Source organism: Mesoplodon densirostris, chromosome 3 (genome assembly GCF_025265405.1).
Source record: "Mesoplodon densirostris isolate mMesDen1 chromosome 3, mMesDen1 primary haplotype, whole genome shotgun sequence".
NCBI classification, from domain to species: domain Eukaryota; kingdom Metazoa; phylum Chordata; class Mammalia; order Artiodactyla; family Ziphiidae; genus Mesoplodon; species Mesoplodon densirostris.
This window is the reverse complement of record NC_082663.1, coordinates 133308479-133326054: the sequence shown is the minus strand read 5'-3', so window position 1 is coordinate 133326054 and position 17576 is coordinate 133308479. Positions and strand designations below refer to the sequence as shown.

The 17576-nt window shown below is 45.5% G+C and overlaps 1 protein-coding gene across 4 annotated transcripts in view; it reads right to left on the bottom strand.

The window, feature by feature from the left end:
- GRIA1 (glutamate ionotropic receptor AMPA type subunit 1) overlaps nt 1–17576 on the bottom strand; it is a 318241-nt gene that overhangs the window by 114838 nt on the left and 185827 nt on the right. For 3 of the 4 annotated variants that reach the window (XM_060092085.1, XM_060092084.1, XM_060092087.1), the window contains 2 exons: nt 10299–10460; nt 7922–8089 (listed from right to left, as the gene is read on the bottom strand). In XM_060092085.1, the coding sequence (XP_059948068.1) occupies nt 7922–8089; nt 10299–10460 (330 nt within the window). The remainder of the gene's footprint in view (nt 1–7921; nt 8090–10298; nt 10461–17576) is intronic. The other variant, XM_060092086.1, reaches the window with a different exon arrangement.

The window sequence follows — 17576 nt, the reverse complement described above, 5'->3', positions numbered from 1 at the left end:
CCCAGGACCAGGAGCTGGCCTTGTGATGCCTTGGGCTATGCCTCAGTATGGCTTCTTAGTTCCTTTGTGAGTCCAGGGAGTACAATACTTGGGAGCCTAAAGACCTAGAATTGGGAGACCTGGATTTTACCCCAACTTTCCTTTGAACAGCCAAGTGACTTTGGGCAATTTGTCTCTCTAAGTCTCAAACTTCCTGCCCCATCTACGTTAAATGACACAGCAAATGCGAAAGTGGTGTGCAAACTTTAAAGCACCTGAGGAGATTCTTTATAAGACCAGAGCCTTTCAACAGGTCTTAGCTGGTGGAATCAAGATGCGTATTGGAAGCCCCCAAATACGCTGCATGGGACTCCTCCACAAACGAGACAGATTAAACTTCCATGGCTTCCTATCTCCAAGTTCACTTTAAAGGCCAAGTAGTCAATGTGGGGGATCCAAGGCCTTTGGAACCAAGCCTGTTGCTCTGGAGGTGACCAATAAAATTTATCCACCCTCAAACTGGGGATGAGTCTAGCTGTGTATCATCAGCTTGAGTATAAGAAATCACATTCTCCAGTGATGATCCACCATGTGTCCTCAGATCAGTCTGGCCTAAGGCCAGTGAGATGAGCCTGTACCTGTAACCAATATGAACCTGGCCCTTTAACCCAGCATTATTTATTTCCCCCTTCTTCAGATAGCTTAAAAGGAAGCCTCACAGGGTGTTACCATTTTCTGACAGTGAATGACCAGTCCCTCTGCCTTTAGAAGGTATAAGATTAGCTGGGGTGTGTGTGTATTTGAGATGCGGGGGTGGGAGGGAGAAAGAAGGAAAGAAAGAAGAAAAGAAGGAAGGAAAGAAAGGAAAAAGGAAAGAAAGAAAAGTGTGTATGTGTGTATATGTCTCCTCTCAGGCTGACCCTCCCATCACCTCCTGGTTTGAAGTCTCAGTGGGGAGGTTACAACAGGCCCACAGCACTGAACAAATTATATAACAAGCTCTTCACTCTCTGAGATGAAATCTGGAGAAATTCTTGCTCTGGAAAAGTCTAGGCTGGTTTTGCTTTTCAAAGAGGAAGCAAAGTACCAATCCTGCTACAAAGAATAAGAAGAGAGCAATTCCAATCCATCAGAAGCTTCAGCTTCTCGCCTTGGTCGTCTCTTGCCCATCTTTAGCTTCCCATTCATTGCCGTGTACCAACTTATATGACTCATTTGGAAAAACAGACTGGGATAGATGTGCAGATGGTTTGCAGAAACAGAAAGAAGTGTCATTAATGATTCAAATGGGCATCTATTTTTGGTGCTGGTATCAAGTGTCTTACTAATTATCATTATGTCATATTCATATAGCAAATTGCATAATGTCTCTATGACTCAGTTTCCTCATTTGGTTCATGAGACCCATTAGGTTTAATTATGTCTTAAGGTTGGTTTACAGATTAAATGAGATATTTTTTGATCAATGCTTGCCCCATGGTGAGTATTCAACAAAGGCCAGCTATTATTTTTATTATTACTAATTGTTTTATTAATACTGCCACCATTTTACAAGTTTTATGAAGCATTTTCACACGTATTACTTCATCTCCATTCATAACAACCCCCTGATATAGGTCAGTTAGAGAGAGATTAGGATCTTCACTTTCATGAGAGAAACCTAAACTCTGGAAGGTAAAGTGATTTGCTCAAGACTTAGGACTTACAAGTGTCCAAGGCAGGCCTGAACTCCAGAGCTTCTGACATATTCTGGTTGCTTCACTTAATATACCAAGTGGCCTCTCAAACAGAGGACAGTGCTACTGTCCTAGGCTCTGAGGGGTGACACAGAGATGTATAGAGCATGTGTTCTCCAGGCCTACTACGGCTATCCTCTATTCCAGTTGGGCCTTCCCCAGGCTGCACTCTGTTAATTCCTAACTATGTGGCCATGTACAAGTCACTGTGCCTATCTGTTGTTGGCTTCCTCCTCAAAGAACTGAAGTGCTTAGCATATTTGTCTGGGACATAAATGTTCAATGAATAGTGTCTGTTATCTAAGTGATGGTGATGATGTTGAAGATAATGATTATTGCTACTACTGCGCTGTGTACAGTGGGTAAGCAGTATGGCAAAGAAGAAGATTTAACATGGAAGCCTTGGGTCTGATAAGCTGTGGTCTCACAGCAGGGGATTCTTTTAGCAGAAACGAGGGTCTTTTCACTGACTTTTTTTTTTTTTTTTTTTTTTTTTTTTTTTGCATTACGCGGGCCTCTCACTGTTGTGGCCTCTCCCGTTGCGGAGCACAGGCTCCGGACGCGCAGGCTCAGCGGCCATGGCTCACAGGCCCAGCCGCTCCGCGGCATGTGGGATCCTCCCGGACTGGGGCACGAACCCGTGTCCCCTGCATCGGTAGGCGGACTCTCCACCACTGCGCCACCAGGGAAGCCCTTCACTGTCATTTTTACATGCCTTTCTCAGTTTCCAAAAAAATCAGCAGCAGCAAAGTTTTGTGACCCGAGGGCCCCTTGTGTTGCCACAATGTTTTCACAAGATGCTGCTTATTTGATGTTCCCAGAAACCCAATGAGTAGCAAAAGCAGAGGTTATTTTGCTGATGTTATAGATAGGATTACTGAGACTCAGAGCTACGGCACTTGGGTTCAGGATTCACAGTACATCAGGAGAGGCCCGGAGCAGCTGAAGGCTCTGACTGTCTAGTTGGAGAAGCCAAGACTTACACACCCTGAGATAAATTAAAGTGGGAAAGAAGATGTCCCAGAATTACCGTTCCATGATGGCAGAACAAGGAGAGGTCAAGAGAATGGATTAGCCCCAAACCATTTATGAGGATGGTCTGGACTCATAGTCAGAGGAATAAGCTTCTCAGAAATATATGCTATGGGCACACCTGGAAACTGCCATCCTATCCATCGGGATTGAGCCTCTGAGCCCTCATTCCCCACTCCCACCCACTACCCCCATGCTGGGGTGACAGGGATCAGACTGAGGGAAACCTGGAGTTCCCCCTTAGTTCCTGCCTCCTGGACCTCCCATCACTGTCTGGGCACCTGCTGACTCCCCCCTGTGAAAGATGGAGAATTAACCTTGGATTTCCTGTAAATGGTATTGGGTGCCAACTCAGAGTCTGCCACCCATGAGATGCTGAAGCATAAATTTTCTTTCCTGCTTGGTGTCCGCTGATTGCTGGTTAGTGTTTCTACTACTTGAGCCATCAACCCTGATGACTCCTCCACCCCCATCCCTAAGGGGGGCAGTGGAGATGCTCTGGGCCCGAGGCTTCTACAGCCTTTTTGTGGCTGCCGTGAGGTGGATCTGTTCTCTTGGCCTCTCCTCCTGAATGCTCACTGGGTGTGGGAAGTCACAGCCTGCGGGCTAGATCCCAGTAGACCACGTTGTGGTTATACTAGCCAAGTTAAGTCTCAGGACCCCTCTGAGCTTCCACTTGCCCACCTGAACAATGGGAAGAATAATCCTGCTCTATCTCATGCAGTTGCCCTGAGGTTCAAAGAAGCTGATATATTATCCCTTTTTAAAAAAAAATATTTTTGAGCCTTGTGACAAGCCAGTGAGGGAGGCAGTGCTAAGAGGATTATGTCCATTTAAGAGATGAGGAAATTAATGCCAGAGAAGTGGAGCAATTAATCCAGGATCCCCCAGATAGTGCTTGGTGGAGTCATGGGGTGAACCCAGCTCTTCTCTTCCTACACGCTAACAGCCAAGCACGATGCCCACAAGTCCTCACTTGTACCCTCACTCTAGCCTTCTGCTGGGTATCATTTACATCCTCACCCAGCCCCTCCAAAACCCAAATCACTCTTTGTTCAAATTCACCCTTCCCTTAAGGCATGAATGACCATCCATCTCAGTTAGCTTGGGATCGTTTCAGTTTACATGTCTTGTTCTGGGATAATTAGTAATAGCTCTCCCTTTCACTCTTAAGTTTGGATGATAAATTATATGGTCACTGTACTTAAAGCCCCAGTTTTGTTCCTACAGGAAGCCTGGTAATGTCCAAATTCCTCAGTCATGGCATTCTTTTCTGACAGTCCATAGCACCAAGAGCCTGGCTGTGTTATTTAGCGCTTAATCTATACCTTTTGTGGCTATTATTTCTCAGGAGCTTGTCTTGCCTTCAACACTGGGTCTTGAGTCCTGAAAGGTATGGACTGTGACTTACACCCCTATTGCCCAGCTCGCCCCAACCTCATCTAGCAATGTGCCACGTAAACCTTCACTTCCAATGTGCGTGGTCACTGACCAACAGATTGCAAACACAAAGGCGAGAGGGCTGATCCTTATTTAGGGCAGCGATTCTTCAACTGACGTCCTTAGCTGGGCTTCTAAGAGTGTCTGTGGGGCTTCCATGGTGGCGCAGTGGTTGAGAGTCCGCCTGCCGATGCAGGGGACACGGGTTCGTGCCCCGATCCCGGAAGATCCCACATGCCGCGGAGCGGCTGGGCCCGCGAGCCATGGCCGCGGAGCCTGTGTGTCCGGAGCCTGTGCTCCGCAACGGGAGAGGCCACAGCAGTGAGAGGCCCGCGTACAGCAAAAAAAAAAAAAAAAAAAAAAAAAAAAAAAAAAAAAGAGTGTCTGTGGTCCACCTGACTCCTGGTCATGCAAAAATATATGTGTGTGCATTTTCTGGGAATAAGAGTACAAAGCTTTGTTTCCCATCATATCCTCAAAGGGCCTATGACCCCCCCCAAATGCTAACAGCCTGACTTGGGGAGCTGGATCTTTTTTGCCAGCCAGAAGCCAACTTCTGGGCACCCTCATGCCTCTTCCTTCCTGGAGCGCTGAGGAATTCCAGGATGTGGGCTCACTAATATTCTGAATGGCTCCTTGGATGTCAGGCAGGGAGCAGGCAGGCTGTTTGTCTTCACTCTGCCGCTGGGGAAACTGTAGTGGGGTGGGGGGGAGCGGGGGCACGTAGATATTACCCAAGGCCATGTGCTGGTGCTGGCTGGGCCATAGCTTGTGTCTCACCTGCTGGGCTGGGCCTTCGAGGCTTCAGAGCAGAGCAGTTATGGAGACAGGGTGAGGTAGCAAGGAGATGTGGGTTGGAGTCCCACTTTTACCACTAACTATAATTTTGGGAAATTAAAAACAATCTCTGTAGCTCAGTTTCTGTGTTTATAAAGCACAGTTAATAAAATCAGCTGCCTCAGAGGGTTATATTGAGGATTCAGTGAGATCAAACATGTAAAATACATTCAGAACCTTGTGCATAGTAAGCCCTGGACATATCATAGCTGGTATTACCATTATTTTTAGAATAATGTGCTAATTCCTCTTGGCCTAACTCACAGACATCCCAGCTCTACCACAAGCTGACCCACAGGTCCCTCCCCATGTGTGACCTGAAGGCCAGTGGGCAGGGCAGTAGAGACTCGAGCCCCCATCCTTGGGTTCCAAAGACCGAATGTCATTGGGATTTACCCAGTCTACTGTAGGCACACTGCTCCTCCCTAGGGGCATGGCTTTTTCAAGAGATGGGTCTTGAGGGTGAGATGGTTGGACAGTGGCCATGACTGTGTGTGTAAGGCCCTGGAGCCCAGTGTGTACAAGCAAAGGCCCCTGGGGCCACAGGACAGTTGTGGGACAGGAAGACGAACCCTGGATGGTGTCTGGTCCAGCCTGTGCTGCTAAGCTGCTGTGTGACCCCAGCTAAGTCACTGCCTACTCTAGGTCAGCTGCTTCATCTGTAATGTAAGGGAAAATGGGAGTCGTAATCTTTCAGGACTCTTTCAGCAATACATGTTTGTGATTCTAGGTGATTAACAAAGATTTGAAAGTAATCAGTTTGAACAGCTGATTTTTAGATCAGAATGTTGGTTTTATTTTTGTGTTTGTTTTGTGGCTGGTTCTCCCTGCCCTACATCCACACCCAACAGAGACTGAAGGGAGTTTCTTGAGGGCAGGTCTTGACTTCTCTTGTTGTCCCCAGAGCTTGGCCCCAGACCAGAGCACGTAGTAGGCTCTCAGGAGCAGCTGACTGGCACACACGTCTTGACTCAAGACAGTATAGAGATTATTACTTTTTTGACTAAGGCAACTGCCTCCTCTCAACCCCACTGAAGGCAGACGCAGAAGCCTGAGCATGTTACAACCAGAAAGACATGGGTTAGAGCATAAGAAAAAATAAATTAGATCCTTAGAGTTCTTAAGCCAGTTGAGACCCAAGAATTGTCTCTCTAACTGCCTCATTGTCATGGATGAGGAAAGGGAAGGGTGTAGGAGATCTGAATGAGTATTTCAAGGTCACCCAGAGACTCAAGGGCCCAGCGGGACCTGGACCCCAGCTCTCCTGATTCAGTGCCCCTCCTGCCACCCACGTCGTCTCCAGGCTTCATCACTGTCACGATGGCATCAGGATATCCTTCCAGGGATGCCCTTAAGATGGGAGATGCAAGGGAGCTAGAAGGGTTGTGAAGCTGAGGGCAAGTCCATGGGACCTTCTGAAACGAGCTTCACATTGCAAACACAATCTGTCTCGACTGTGGGGTCTGGAAGAGCATTTTAAATAAGCCAGAAGGTAGGCACGGCACCTTTGGCGACCATTCTGAAGCTGGGGGGTGTCTGCTCTTGCTGCCTAGCGATTCGGGGCCACCCTGTGCAGAGACAGGGGGAGGGCAGAAAGGGCTGCGGGTGGACCCATTTGCGTGTAGTCACAGGGCAGCTGCTTCACTTCATTCCAAAGGACAGAAGTATAATACATATTCCATGTGCAGGCAGTTCATCCAAGCTGAAGAACAGCCTGTGATATTCCTGTCTTGTCTCTTTCTCCAGGTTGTGAAAATTGTTAGAGCTGTACACGTGTGGTTGGAAAACAAATGGGAATAGTTGTACATTTTGCTCTACATTTCTGCCTCATTCAGAAACGCATCTCTCCTTCCCTGGGAATCCAAATTCATTTTCTGTTGAATGGAGTCTTGAAAGTAGAGCTGGCCTTATCTAGGCAACTCTTGGATGGGGAGGGCAGGTCCTGAGAGGCATTTGCACCAAAATACCTTGCTGTTGCTGGCTTGCCACTGTGTCTGATACTTGGACATTCCTTTGCAGTGAGCACTGCCCTCTTTGCCCAGTCCCCTTTGGAAACACAGCCTCTCTCAGGAGGCATGAGAGGCATCATATGGTGCTATCTGTCAGGAGTTGGAGGACCACAGCCTGGGCTTGAGGTGCTTCTAGAAACTTTTATTAGCGACTTCTAGGAGCTCAGAGAGTGATAAAACTGGGCAAATCCCCAGAACCTTCTAAACCAGGAATGTTAAATACATGGCTCACGTGTATGTCTGTCTCATCCTGCTTCCACAGCAGACGTATCACTAATTGAGTATTTATACTCCCCCCTGTTGAATCTGGATTCAGCCTCAGAATCCTCTGCATAGCCAACTGATTGGAGGGGCCTGACCATTTTCTAGCCCCGTTCTTTACCTGTTGTTAAGCGTGAACACAATTGATGATCGCAGTGCTGAGAGGCAAGAAAATAGAATCAGAAGTCCTGAGAAACATTTTCAGGGTCCCATCATGACATGTGCACAGAAAGCAAAGGTAATGAAGAAATCCAGAAAATCAGGGCAAGAGGGGGAGTCTCCAAGAGACTGCTAAAATGGTTCAGTTTCATCCTTGTATGTCTCAAGTCCCCTTTTCAAATACAGAACCACTGGCTTCCCCTTTTTAACATAAAGCCTAAGCAGAAAATAGAGCTTTTGTGCTATCAGGAATGACCATTCCATACTATTGCGTTTTTTTGTTTTGTTTTTCAAATTTCTGCATGACCTTCCATGTACGCCAAGAGCCACAGACACAATGCAGTGGCAGTCCAAACTTCAGGCGTGCTCTACCTTTTCTTTTAAATAGCTACGTCCCTCCCACCCGAAACTGATGCTGAAATCCCCTGTGAGGTTCCCATAAGATGGGGCAGCCATTGCCAGCCTCACCTGCTGCAGAGCTCTCTGGATGTCGATGCCCTGGCCCCAGGGCACAGCTGGGTTAGCCAGGCAGTCCCCAGCATTCCCCCGGCGAGAGATATCGATTCTCTGCCTCCGCAGGCTCTGGAAAGCCTCAGCCATCACCTTCACCCCATCGTAGGTGAGCGCAGAGGTGTACTAGTGGGAGGAATAGAGACAGTTAGGTGTCAGAGCGAGCTGACAGGGAGGCAGGTGGGAGCTGTATCTGGGAACAAGCTTCCCAGTGGTGAGGATGCCTGCAGTGGGCCAGGGATGGGGAGTGGGGGGAGGGGGAGGGGAGCAGCCGTGAGCCGGGAAGTGCCTGCCTCTTATATGGGGGCTGCTGCTCCACCTCTCTAGCCAATATTGCCCTCCTGGATTGTGAGTTCAGTCTTACTGCAGGTTGTGATGTTAGAAGAGAACTTTAGAATTTTGTGTTTCAATCTCACCATTTGAAAATGTTGGTTCAACTGGAAAAAGAATCCATAGACTAAATACAACCCATCTGTATCTGTCTGATACAGTCCCTGGAAAACCACTTGGTGTTCTCTGTGTTATAGTCATCACTTGGGAGCCAAGAGGAACAGTTCACTCCACAACCCCTGGTGACAGTCAAAGAAAAAAAGAATAATCCAAGAAGGGTCAACTCTTAATTATTTCCACATGTGGTTCACTCAAGTAGCAGGTTTACATTCTGCAAACGTTCCCCTTGTGCTTCTTCATGCTAACCCTCAATTTTATCCCCCTCTCGCCTAAAAGCGGGTGAAAATGTTGAAACAAAAGCAGGATAAAAATCCAGAACAACATTTCCTGGCACCGGAACTCATGTCTGTCCTCATTAATTTGTCCTCAGTGTCTAGCATGTTCTCTGGCACATTCTAAGTTCACAGTAGAGTTGTAGAATGAATGTATATGTATTTTTCCAGTTCTTAACTTTGATTCTCTTGCTGTTTTAAAAGTGCATACCTTATATTTTGTTATTTTTATAATCAGCTCCAATCTTTTGGAAATTGGGTGGGCTTTTTGCCTATTAATGAATTAACTGCTGTGTGGTTTGCTCATTGCTTTAAAGCACATTTGTGATTTTTCTTGCTTTTAAGCCCATATTGAAGTAAGTTTTTAATTTCTGAATTGCTAACTCAGTTTGAGCAAAAGTGGGATGAGAAGCATCTTGGTTAAGTGGCCTGCCATTCATAAAAAGAAATTGACGAGTGGCAAGAGAAAATTGCCAAGGATCCAGTTTGCCCTGGATAAACAAATTTAGCCTCAGAATCCTTCTCAGCACAGTGTTTCACACAGCCATTGCCAAACTGTTGGATTTGATGTGGGAAAGAAAAATTATCCCCTATCCTTATTCTAAGCCATTATCAAATAGCAAACAATATAGATTTTGGCTGCAGGATTTAAAGCTGCCTTGCTGGGAAGTGAGAGACAGGTAGTCTGCATGATAATTGGTAGTAGACTCTCTGAGAAGGAGATGTGCTGGTTATTGCTTAGTTAAATTTCCTTGATTTTTAGCTAGGTACGTGGCTGATTAGAAGAAGCGCCAGCTCACTGCACAAATCTAGGAGGCTCAATCCATGAAGAAATAAATGCATCCCCCTGGAGCTGTGCAACATGGTGGTCCTGCCCAGAGTAGAGACATCATTTTCCAGCTTCCCCTGTATGTAGCTGGGGTAGGTTTCTAAGATGTGGCCAGTAGCATGTAAAGGGAAGATCTGTGTGTGACTTCTGGAAAGAGTTCTTATAGGAAGCAGTTTTGATTTTTATTTTCCTTTTCCCTTCCTGCTGGGTAGAATAGTGAGGTAATTGTTGGAGCTTCTGCAGCCATTTGGGGCTATAAGGTAGCAGCCATATGCTGAGGATAGCAGAACAAGAAGATAGAACAAGCCTCAGTGTTTGATGATTGTGAAGCCCTGGGTTGCTGACTTCTGAATTTTGTTTATATGAAAGAAAATCAAAATATTTATCTTGTTAAAACCATTGTCATTCTGGATTGTCCATACCCTCAGTCTTTACAGATACACTTTTTTTTTTTTTTTTTTTTGGTGGTACGTGGGCCTCTCACTGTTGTGGCCTCTCCCGTTGCGGAGCACAGGCTCCGGACGCGCAGGCTCAGCGGCCATGGCTCACGGGCCTAGCCGCTCCGCGGCATGTGGGATCTTCCCGGACTGGGGCATGAACCCATGTCCCCTGCATCGGCAGGCGGACTCTCAACCACTGCGCCACCAGGGAAGCCCATGGATACACTTTTTAACTCGTTCCTTTTAGAAAGTCTGTCCTTATCTAAAGGCTAACACTGTCTAGGAATCTAGGTCAGGCAAAGGGACCAGGTTGGTCCTTGGCTGCCTGCTGCCCATCCTCTTACCTTAGGTCTCTTCCAGTCCACCCGGGTGTGGTCCCGAGCATCACTGTTTTTCCACTGCTGCATGATCTTGGCCGGGATGGTGTCTGTGTAGTTCACCAACTGGAAACCTGTTACGTTTGCTCCACTCTCCTTGAATTTGTTTAAGTCAATGTCCATGAAACCCTGGGTGGAGAGGAAGGGAAAGAAGTCAGAATATGCTGCCTGGATACATCCATTTAACCATGTTACAGAATCACAGCCTTTTCCACCCAGTTCCTACTTAAGGGGAAACCAACTTAATGGAGAGACAGTTGTGTCCCCCTCCCTTCTGAATTCTATTATCACTTAGTTTGTGCACAGAGTTAGTACAGTGGTTAAGAGCACTTGCTCAGGAGCCAGCCATGCCTGCATGCCTGGGTTGAAGGTTGGGCTCTGCTACTCACAGCTGTGAGTTACTACCTTGGACCAAGTTCCCTGATGTTTTCTCGTACGAATAATGGAGGCTAGGAGGCGGGGGAGAAAAAACAGTGTGATGATCCATGTCAAGTGCATGGTGCAGAGAGATCAATAAATGGTGGCTGAGATTACTATGATGACACAGATATGCAATAGAATAAAAAACAAAAGAGGGGGAGGTTTTCCCTCTACCATCACCACTCTCCACCCTTTTGAGAGGAGAGGAATCTGAAGTCCATCAGGGGCAAGCGCCTGAGGGCTCCCCAGTGTCACCAGCACGTCTAGAAGCGGCTGGCATATCCGCAAAGCATTTTTTATTGGGAAAAACTTTCCTCCCCATTTGGTAAAGTTCACTGAAACTCAGGAAACCTTCAATTTAGAAAGGAAACCTTGTATTTGTATAATATATTCCATAGTGTACAATACTTTCAAATCTATGGCCGCATTTCACTTTATGGCTTTATAAGGTAGAAATTATATGTTTATTTGTCAGATAAAGAAACCGAGACAAGAGTGGGAGAATCATCTTCACAGAGTCATTCATTGATTTAGTAGCAGAGAGGGGACCAGAACTAAGGTCTTCTGTAGGTCTTCGCTCACTTGCTCACTTGTCATTCAATGAACATATCTGAGAACCTACAGTGTACTCTTCTAATAGTGAGAAAAACAACTTCCTTCTTTTACAAAGCTTACTTTCTAGTGGGAAAGATAGAGCATAAACAAACAAACTATTAGGTATAAAATAAGCTACAAGCATGTATTGTACAACACGGGGAACAGAACAAATATTTTATAAGACCTGTAAATGGAGTATAACCTTTAAAAGTTGTGAATCACTGTACTGTATACCTATAACATATAGTATTATGCATCAACTATACTTCAGTTAAAGAAAAGTAAATATGTAGCACAGTGTCTAGAGTATAGTCCAGCAGAGTACACTCTGCAGTAGCTATGAGTCCTCTGAAGGGAGATGAAATGGGGAAAGAGGATGGGGAGGGGAGGGCAGTGCCATGCCCTGGAGTCATGATCCATTTGAGCCTCCCTGAGATGGTGGTGTCAGCACAGGGACCTGAGTGAAGTGAAGCCGTGTGAGTGAGCTCTGGGGAAATCTGGGGGAGAGCATTCTGGCTCAGAGGTCGGAGGATGTTTGGCATGTTCCAGAAAACGTTAGAAGGCTGGTGTGACTGTAGCACAGTGAGTGAGTGAGAGAGAGGGCGGGAAATGCAGTCGGCAGCCCAGGGCTGGATCACATAAAACATTGTGATCACCTGGGTTTCTTTTTAAGGTATAATCGGCAACCCACTGCAAGAATTTGAGCAGGGATCATAAAGTCATTGCTGTCTGAACTCCACAGCTTGGAGAAACTGCCAAATCGCTGGGGGTGAAATGGGGGAATGAGCAGGGGGAGCAGTTTGGTGGATTGAGGTTGGGGAGAGCCATGGGCTGGCAGCTGAGAGCCCGGAGCGCTGGCCCCAGCTCTGCCCAGGTCTCTTCATTTCTCACTGACTTGATCCGGTATCCTTACCGAAACGATCTAGTCATCAATGACTTCATGACTCAAAGACACCCGACTTGCCCCATGCCTCTAAAGTTCTGCAATTCTGTATTATTTCTATTTTATAAACAAACTAAGCTCAGTTCCGCCCTGAGCCTTTGCCTAGCTGTTCTCTCTGCTTGGAAGTGAGCTTTCCCTGGCCAACTCCTGCCCATATTTTTGGATCTCAGCTAAAATGCAGTCTCTTCAGACAGCTCTTTCCTGACCCCTTATGTAAGATTCAATTCTTGCCCTGTGGTAGATGCTATTGATGCCCTGCTGATTTCCACTCCCTCAGCCAGCCCTTAGACACTGATATTCCACTTTGTATACTAACTACAAATACCTGTTACTTCACCTACGTGCAGGGTAAGCCAGACGTATCAGGGATTTCATTCAGCCAGAGCAGCTCTCAACCAATGACAGATGGGGAGTTCGTAGATAAATACTCCAGAATCCTCTCCCCTGGGTGGGGTAACCCTGAGGCATGCTCTACACCCAGGTCTAGAGCTTCCCTAAAGGATGGAGCTGCGTAGCCCCGAGGGGTAACTGTCTTGGTTCTGCACTTTTATCAGATGCATGCTGTCCCTTCCCTACTTCACATCCCTGATTCCCTGCTGTTGTTTCTGGGATTCACATCCAAAGAAGCTGCTTGTACTTGAATTGCTGTCTTAAGACCTGCTTCTAGTAGAACCCAGTCAAGTCACCCCCAACACCCAGTCCAGTCAGTTCCTTCTCAGTGCTCTGTTTATCCGCATTTGAGATGATCTTGTGTGTTCATTTATTCCCTTGTCCTCTCTCCTTGGGTTGGAATGTCAGCTCCATGAGGGCAAGGACCTTTTCTGTCTTGTTCACGGATGTATACTAGAACCTAGCACCTAGAACAATGCCTGGCACAGAGTAGGTGCTCAATATGTATTTGTTGGGTGAATGAATAAAAGCCAAAGACTTTTCTCAAGCAAGAATGCTTATTAGCTAAGGGGAAGTGTGATCACCAGGCAGTAAATGCCAGTGGATGATTTTAATTGTTTGAAAAGAGAAGCTCATGTTGGAAATGTATTTTGTGATTAACTTTTCTCATAGCTTTTCCCAGTTTACAGACATTCACTGGGGTCTACTGAATTGCACAGTTTCTAGCAAGCTTTTAGTACAGATGAAATCAGAATTAGGTTCTCGTACCCAATAGGCATTCAAAGACGTTCTACTACCTAAGAGTACAACCATCCCACCCCTGGTTAAAAGCTAATGCACAGTTGAGAGACTTCCCATAATTTTTAGAGATCTTAAAAAGAACATCTTGTTCATAAAATAACTATTGAGAGAATAAAATGAAAGCGACCTCCTGCAGTCAAATTCTGTCGCTTGAAAATCTGTAACAAGCTCCCGGGCATTTTGTATTGACTGCCCACATCAGTGTAATGGGGGCCATAGGAAATGGCAGAGTTTATTCAAACATAAATGCCACTCAACTCCATCACCGGAGTGACTACAAGGTTACTGGAACCAAATCTCAAGTTATATCTAATCAAACTGATGGGACCTCTAACTGAACTCCTTAGCTCCCCTGAGTAGGAAGGGACAAAGAATGGTAACATAAGCTCCTATCTGGGCTGTTAGGTAAAAGACACAAAACGAGGGAATATTTTTTTTCTTTTTTACCACGTGCATATGTTTTCTTTTTAGTACTGTTAAAAAATAAAAATAGATCCTCAGATAATTTTGATAGATGCTGTTGGTTCAAAATCATCTGTTAAGTCCCTGGAAAGTGTGGGAGGGAGTGGCGGTGGCAGACCAGGGAAGAGAAGTCATGGCATTGGTTGACTCTTTGATAGGGTCTGTTAAGGGAGCCCTGCTTAATTTGTTGTCTCTTGGCCTGGAATTAAAGAACACTGGCACTGTTAAATGCTCTACTGAAATGCAGCTTCAGAAGCATTGCTCCTCAGGATAACAGAAATCACAGCAATGGCAAAACTGTCACTTCTTATGCATATTGTATAACTTCATCTGTACAGCCTTTTGAGAATCACGAAGTTGTCATTTAAAACTGAGAAATGAAATAATCAGTCGAGAGTCACCCTTAGATTTATTAAACATTTCCCAAGCTCTTATCCTGAGCCAGACATTCGATTAAATGCTTTATATACATAATCCTATTTAATCCCCCCAAACAACCCTGAGAGGTGAACATGCACAGTAGGCACCGGGTGCTCATTTGCATAAATGAGTGAGTATCTGTCCCAATTTTATGTGTGAGGACCTGTGGTTCAGAGGCCTTTGGAAACTCCCTTGAGGTCACCCAGCAAGCAAGGAACCCAGCTGTGGTCCAGCCATCAAATCTGTCTTCTTCATCTATGTGTTACACTGCTTTGCCAGTGGAGGAACATAGGAGGCTAGCTTTAGGATGGCACTTCCATATTGCCCCAGACAGAAGGACAAAGAAGCTCAGACAGTGTGGCTGACAGTTAATAGCCTAGAACAGATGTCTCACTCTGACAAAGAGGGGCCTTCCAATACAGCTTTCTGTCTTAAAACAACATCTGTGGGAGAGCACAGTAGGTTCCTTTCCTTGACACCATGATGGTGGTTAGAGATTGGTTAGATGTTTCTCAAGCCTCTGATCTATACGAAGTCTGTTAGTGCCCACCTACCCCACATTTTTACCAGGAGTCAGCAAATTTTTCTTGATAAAGGGTCATATTGTGAATTTTTTAGGCTGGTGGGCCATGTGGTTTCTGTCGTAACTATTCAATGTTGCTATTATGGCACGAAAGCCGTCCTAGACGATAGAAAATGAATGAGCATGGTTGTGTCCACTGAAACTTGAATTTCACATAATTTTCACACATCATGAAGTATCACTTTTCATTTTTCTAATAATTAAAAAATGGAAAACCATTCTTAACTCATGAGCCAAACAAAATCAGGTAGCAGTTGGATTTGACCCATGGACCATAGTTTAGGTTTACAGACGCCTGAAGCAAAGATGCTGGTGATCAGGTCAAACCCCTCATTGTCCAGAGAGGAGACTAGTGGCCTCAAGTTGTAGGCTGGTTAGAGGGGTAGCTGGGATTAGGATCTGTATTCCCTATGTACTCATCGTAGAAGGCAATGCAGTGCTGACCAGTCATTTAAATAGAATGACTGGGGGGAAAAGTGCCCAATTAATTAAACTGGTTAATATAGTCATTCCATCTATCATATCTCAATGATAATTTTCAAAGGATTAGAATGAAAAGGCATTTCAAATAATTATACTATCCTAAAGAGATGTTTAACAGTATAATTACATTAGACATGCTTTCATGTTGCTGTAAAGATTTAGAAAATGCTTTGAGGATCACAAGGAAGCTCTGAGTTATCATTATGACTATTAATTATCATGTGTGCCTGGAAACAAAAGAACCTGATTATGTGTTCTTACTGGTTATTTAACCTCTCTGAGTCTTAGCTCTCTGGTCTTCAAAATGCAGATATAATAGCACCTACAGCATAGAACTGGAGCAAGATTTTAAAAAAATACATAAAGCACTTAGAGCTGTGTCTGGCACATAGTAAGTGCTTAATGAATGTTATTATAATCATCAGTGATTATGAATGTTATTAGTATTATCATAACATTCACCATCATCATTATCACTGGGTCAAAAGAGTTTAGGTGTTGTTACAACTGCTTTGAAACCAGGCACTGGGTCGGGCAAGTCACCTGAGCCAACAGGAGGCAGGTGTATAGGAACGTGGCTTTCAAAGGATAAAAAGCTTTATCTTCAAAGCCAGATTTCCTTTTTCTCTGGGGTTCTTTCCAGGGGTCACATACAAGCTATTCAGCCCTCATCGTCCTGCTTGGGCAGACACTACCCCCATTAGAAGGAAGAGGGAACATCCAACATTGTTAAGGGGCCAAGGAGAAGGTTTTTTAACAAGACCTGGGATGCCGGAGAGAGCACTCCCTCCATCTCCTCCCCTTGAGATCTAGAAGAGGTAAGATTAGAACAAATTGAAGAACTTGCACTTTATACTCTGAATGGCACAAGTTGAATGTGGCAAGTTTCCCCAAATTGTCAGATAAATTCTTAGATGACAGCTCCATAGAGAGGATAGTTATAGGGAAGTACAGTTTGAAAAGTCTGGTTACATTAGAAATGCTTGAAAAAAGTGGGGATGTTCAACCTGAAAATAATGGAAGACTAAGAAGGGAAGTGAAGGATGTATTTGAATCCCAGAAGGGCTGTCGTGGGAAAGAGGTAGAAGATTTGTTCTCTAAGGTTCTGGAAGGCAGGCCAGCACCAACCAATGGACAGAAGTCATGGGATGCAGACTTTGGCTAAAATAATAATGACAATAACAACCACCGTGCCTAACGTGTATCAGACCTGTACTGTGTAGTAGTAGACACTGTGCTGAGAGCTTTATTTGTATGATCTCATTTAATCCCGGTGACAATCCTGTGAAGCAGGTACTTTTGTCATTCTCACATTGCAAATTAGAAAACTGAGTCTTAAATGAATGGAGTAGCTTCTGCCTAACATAACCTAGATAGTGAGGGGCAGAGACCATAGTCATAGCAAGTGACAAGACTCTGGGCTTATTTTCTAGCCATTGTACATTCTGCCCCCTCAACGCTAGTCCCGTCAGTCTGATTCATTTATCTCCTGTCCTGCAATGAAGCCCTTGCAATGGCCTGCATCTTTTTTTTTTTTTTTTTTGCGGTACGCAGGCCTGTCACTGTTGTGGCCTCTCCCATTGCGGAGCACAGGCTCCGGACACACAGGCTCAGCGGCCACGGCTCATGGGCCCAGCCGCTCCGCGGCATGTGGGATCTTCCCAGACCGGGGCACGACCCCGTGTCCCCTGCATCGGCAGGTGGACTCTCAACCACTGCGCCACCAGGGAAGCCCTGGCCCGCATCTTTATACTAAGAAGGAATTAGCAGGCTTCTAGGAGACGCAGGTGTTAGTCTTCAGTTCCTTTAATGGGTGCTGGTCGTTGGGATGTGAACCACAAAGCTCTTTATTTCTCTCTCTCTTGGGGTCTTTCCCAGCTTTCTCTCTGACTGCAGCCTTGCTTCTCATCTCCTTTAGACCTAGAGGACCGTGTGACCCTAGAGAGCAGGAACCTCGGTCCTCACGGTATCCACAGCCCAGTACCTGGAGCAGGCTGACTGCTTAATTCACACCAAGGGGTGAAACATATACAACAAATGTCTTCACTCACCCTTTTCATGGTTTTCTTATAAGTTTTCATCCTGTCACCTGTCAGTCTCTCAGCTTTCATCTTGTGGACCAAAGAGGTCTTGTTATTGACTGTTT